Below are 5,540 nucleotides of genomic sequence, written 5' to 3'. Positions count from 1 at the left end.
CCTCCCGGGTTCATGCCATTCTCCTGCCTCAGCCTCTCCGAGTAGCTGGGACTACAGGCGCCCGCCAGCACGCCCGGCTAATTTTTTGTATTTTTAGTAGAGACGGGGTTTCACCGTGGTCTCGATCTCCTGACCTCGTGATCCGCCCGCCTCGGCCTCCCAAAGTGCTGGGATTACAAGCGTGAGCCACTGCGCCCGGCCGCTGTGTTAGTCATTACACAATGTGTATGTATATCAAATCATCAAGATGTACCCTTTAAATAGGTAACATTTATATTTGTGGAAAGAATCATATGTCTAGAAAGAAAAAAAAGGAACTAAAGGACACATTCTCAGTAAACTTCATACTGAACCAGACAAAATTATGGAATGATGGTTATTAAGATATAAGGCAACAGTTCAGGGTTTATTATATACTGTTCTATATATACTGACAATGTTCTAAGCTCCCCATAGACAAAAATTTAGATAAGAATTCTACATAATAAGTAATACACATTAAGCTATTTTACATTTGTGGAATTTGTGCCTATAGAGTTTAAATTTCTCATCTTAGCTTAGGTGAGGAAAAATGAAAAGTTGAAGTGAAACATAAGATTAGATTTTCTTAGATTTGGGAAGATGCTTCGTATTTTGATAAAATTACTGCATCTTAATTTCTATAGGATCACCTCGGAAACCACAATAGGATTAAAAATTAATGTATCAGAAAATATGTGACATCTATCCACAGAATTCCTGGGACTTCTGAAAAAAATTCCACCGCCCATCACTCCCCTCACACACTTCTGACATGAGGCAAAATCAGAACTTTAGAAGTGGTTTCACATAGAGGTGGAAACATGCAGACTTTCCCAGAGCCCCCAAATCAATGGAAGAACAGTCAGATCACGCAGGCCCTCACAGGCCAAGGGGAGCACTTTGGCTGTCACTGTGAATATGATGGTGGATCACAGAAGAGGAAGGAGAATCATCAGATAATTTAAGAGCATGGGACAGATGATGTCCCTCTTTGACAGCAAGGGAAAGAAATAAACCCAGGTGTCTCAAAAATCATTTCCATGGGAGAACTTCCCAATTCACACTTCAAGCTCTGGTTCTTTCTTGACTTCTGGACCTCTTGCCCATGTCATCTACTTCATTCACTCCCACCTACCTGGCTGGATGGCTACTGTCTCCTTACTCTTCACATTCCAAGGCTCTTTCCTTTGCTCCAAAAAGGTGATCAGGTCTGGCTTAGAGACAACAAGACCTGTTTTATTGGAAAAATAAGCATGACTCTTACTGAGGGTTCTTTTTATTTTTTATTTCTATACTTTTTTTTGGCCCCACAGGACAGGATTAATTTCTAACTTAGTACTGTGCTCAGTAGAAAAAAGAAGACATTATAGAAGATTCTTGAAAAGTATTTCTCAAAATACTGTTTCCTACCAGCTTCTTTAGAATATTTAGGAAGCATTTTAAATCTGGGGATCCTGAGCTTCTCTTGCAAATCTGACTGAATCAAAAACAAACCAAAAAAAATTGGATTTTAAAGTGTAAGCAACAATAGTTTATGTCAACCAATTTCTAGAATCATGACTAGAGTGAAACTTGTTCATCACCTCAAATAAAAAGGCAAATGTCAAAATCAAACATTATGAAATTTTTTCTACATCAACAAAACCCCTATTTTTTTCCTGAAAACAAGAATCTAAAACTAACTCATACAAAGCACAAGATCCCAAGGGACATTCCGAAAAGAAAAGAAATAAAACTCTTAGTTATTAGACATTCTGAAGGCAAGTTATCCTCACCCAGAGAGACCAGGTTTCTGTAGTTTTCTAACATCACATCCTGAAACAAATTCTTCTGAGCTGGTTCCAGGTGTTCCCACTCCTCCAAAGAGAATTCTACGGCCACATCCCTGAATGTCAACAGTCCCTGAAATAAAAATAAAGAATACATTGACCATGTGGCCATGGCAGAGTTCTTCATTTGTCCCAAGATGAAATGACAGTTATTGATTCTGACTTATATGAGTGACCTGAATTATTCAGTAAGATCATTTTTAACACAGTAATATTTTCTAATGTAGTCTCAAACTCTGTGGAAAGAGAATAACATAAAATCCACGAAACTAGTGTAGATATTTATATCGAATGTAAAATATAAAACTAAGGCATCAACACAGGAATATACATTTTTGGGTGCTATATTTACATCATCCAGAATCAGCTGTGTATAATTCTTAGGTGCAAAAGTCATGGTGACTTAGAGGCATACCTCTCAAATTGTATAGTATACAACAATAAACTGGAGATCTTCTTCAAAGGCAGAGTCTGATTCAGGAGATCTAGATTTTCAGTTTCTGCATTTCTATATTTTTTAATTTTTAATTTTGACACAGGGTCTCGCTCTGCCACCCAGGCTGGAGTGCAGTGGTGGAATCTTTGCTCACTGCAGCCTTGACCTCCTGGGCTCAGGCGACCCTCCTATTTCAGCCTCCTGAGTAGCTAAGGATACAGGCATGAACCACCATGGCTGGCTGAGTGTCTGCATGTCTAACAAGTTCACCAGTAGTGTTAATGCTTCAGGCCCCGAAGCCACTTTTGAATAGCAGAGAGGTTGAACACTGAGGAAAGAATTCAGGCATGATGTGAAACTGAGAGTTTTATGAAATTTACAAGTTATAACAGCTAGAATGGTAGTAATCCTTTTTGAACATACACTATATATCAGATATCATCCTAACAGTTGTTTACATATATAAAACCCAATAAATAATCTATGAGAAAAATTATATTCTTCCTCTTATATAAAAATTATTTTCCAAATATTTGCTATATAGTAAAGTTTGTATTTTGCCTGTTTATCTGATTTAGAATTTATCTCAAAGGGACATACTGGCCAATATACAGAGACAACCTTAACAGAATGTTCAGAGAAGATTTCGTAACTGAGTAATGAAAACAAGTTAAGAAAGCAGCCACACAATAGTGATCAAATAATGCTTTCATTTTATGTGCGTGTGTGCACATAATGGTAACTATATACACATTAAAAGTAAGAGAATATTTCTGTGTAAATAAAAATATTTTAAATTGTATAAAAACTATAAAACTCTTTGTGGGTGATGCCTTTTTTGTGTCTTTTTAACAAAACTTTATAAAGACCAATACATACAATGAAATAAAGTAAAAGCTCTTGTTTCTGAGTCTGGTAATTTTTTTCAAGTTTTTGTTATGTTTATTCTATGTGCTATTATATATTTTAGAATTTTAAGACAATAGACGTATTTGTTGTATGTTAATTCTTGTTCTTTCTCTGAAAATATAGAGAATAAATAAGCATATGCTTGTGACGTGAGATGAAATAAAATGGAAACCTACAGAACTGAGACCTGCTTCAGAACTTCCAGTCTTAAAAGCTGTTATCTCCTGTCAACAAATGTGAGAGCCTTTACTCTGCAAAGAAAGCTACAAGCAAAGGGAAACCAAAAAGAAATGGGAGTCTCTGGATTAAATGCGATGGTTTATACACATCACTCAGTAAATCCTCCCTCCTAGATACTCACTACAAAGACAAAAATGATCAACTTTATAGCAAAGGAGTCTGGCAGAGAGCACCTGAACCAAGTGAATGAAGTTAGCATTGTCTGTAATAAGACAAATTGGTATCAGTGCTAACGCAAAGACGGGCCCATAATCATTGCTGTGATATGGGTGGAGGGGAAAAGTAAATCATAATCTTAATATAATCATAAAAAAATCTGTGGGGGAAGGTACAGGTGACCATAGTTCTTCAAACTGGCCACGTGACCCTACTTAGAATCCTGGGCCGAGAATCACTTAGCTAAGCATTGCCTCTCAAGGTTCAATATGCATACATATCATTTGGTATTCCGGGCCCCCTCTAAGTAATGTGATTCTGCAGGTTTGGAAGGTTTCCATGAACTGGCTTCTTTAACAAGTCCCCTGTCAATGCTAGACCCCATTATCAATAGCACTCAGCTAGAGGAAGCAGACACAGCACACAGAGTCCCTTGCACCCAATACTCTAATCACAACAAAAATACTTTTCGTTCACAGCGAGGACCACCAACCACTGTCCTGAAAGATCACATCCTTTGCCAGCCATTTAAAGTCTACAGATACAGACACTGGAGAAGACAGTTATGTTTAAGTCAGCATTTGGAAAACAGCATGGATACATGCATTAAAGCAGTGTTTATTGAGCTTGTACTATGTGCTCACAGTATGCACTGTGCTGGGAACATCACATGGTGTGAGTTAAGCCATATAAACCCCTGGGATGTGGGTCCTAAGTATCCCATAATTCCCAGCAGGATTTAGATAACAGCCCAGCCTTTCTATTTCTTCTTGTTTCCCTATCACTATAAAAGATAACTATAGACAGATAGGAGGGATACAGAAAGGAAGGAGTCAAGTTTAGTTCACAAGAATTTCTCCACTGGGCGCGGTGGCTCGCGCCTGTAATCCCAGCACTTTGGGAGGCCAAGATGGGTGTATCGCTTGAGGTCAGGAGTTCAAGACCAGCCTGGTCAACATTGTGAAACCCTGTCTCTACTAAAAATACAAAAATCAGCCGTGCATGGTGGCACACCTGTAATCCCAGCTACTCGGGAGGCTGAGGCAGGAGAATCACCTGAACCGGGAAGGCAGAGGTTGTGTGAACCGAGATGACACTATTCCAGCCTGGGCAACAGAGTGAGATTCGGTCTCAAAAAAAAAAAAAAAAAGAAGAAGAAGAAAAAGAATTTCTCATTATTCTCTTCATATCTTTACACTGACTTTGTTACAACTTGTGGAGCAACTACTGGATCCGCAGAAATGAAAAAGAGGTTGCCAGGTGGAATGTTTCTAAAGGTACTGGTTTCAATAAGAAAAACATTTAATTTTCAAATAATTTTGAAAAAGTGAGTCCTTTGCTCCCATTTACCTGCTTTTGGGTTTGGGGAAATTGTGAGTACCACCTCTGAAGAGATGGCAGCAGCAGCCACCCAGAAGTCTGACCTCCTCTAGTCAGTTCTATGAGGGGAGGCCCAGGGTAGGGACAGACCTGGACCAGGCTCAGAAGAGGGTAGATTTGAGCAGAGCTGGGGCAGGGGCTGGGCTAGGCTTCTCACCTCTACATTGCTGCTTTATTTTCAGTTGTCTTTCCTAAGCCTGACCAACAAGAACTTGGCTCCCATGGTTTGCCTTGTTTTAATAGTTTAAGCTTCATCCTATTTTGTAACAAGCAACAACAAGCAATTTAACCAAAACACCTAGGGCTTTCTAGGAAAATTATATTAGTAGCTACATAATTATCTTTAACAAGAAAAAAGCAATATAAGTAATAATTATAATAACAACTCTTTTGTCCATGGGTGGCCCTTCAGGTGGTGACATCAGAACTCACAACGTCAACATAAGGGCAGTCTCCCAAATCAAGCCCAAGTCCCCTGTACATCTCCATTCTTGCTCCTGACCACATGATGTTGAATTCAACCATTATCCATCTGCTTTAGACTGAAAGTTCCTGGATGGTAGGGACTA

At 38.8% G+C, this 5,540-nt stretch overlaps 1 protein-coding gene across 1 annotated transcript; it reads right to left on the bottom strand.

The window, feature by feature from the left end:
• Nucleotides 1–932: 932 nt before the first annotated feature.
• Nucleotides 933–1,992, bottom strand: LOC116464734 (zinc finger protein 267-like). The gene is made up of 2 exons (XM_032147995.2): nt 1,797–1,992; nt 933–1,252 (listed from the first exon to the last, which is right to left on the bottom strand). The coding sequence occupies exons 1-2, from the start codon at nt 1,975–1,977 to the stop codon at nt 1,143–1,145; spliced, it is 291 nt and encodes a 96-aa protein (XP_032003886.2). The 5' UTR covers nt 1,978–1,992; the 3' UTR covers nt 933–1,142.
• Between the last annotated feature and the right edge of the window lie 3,548 nt (nt 1,993–5,540).

The sequence above is a fragment of the Hylobates moloch genome, unplaced genomic scaffold, assembly GCF_009828535.3.
Source record: "Hylobates moloch isolate HMO894 unplaced genomic scaffold, HMol_V3 SCAFFOLD_1469, whole genome shotgun sequence".
In the NCBI taxonomy this organism is placed as follows: Eukaryota; Metazoa; Chordata; class Mammalia; order Primates; family Hylobatidae; genus Hylobates; species Hylobates moloch.
Note: the sequence above shows the minus strand (reverse complement) of the source record. Positions and strands in the feature narration are given on the sequence as shown.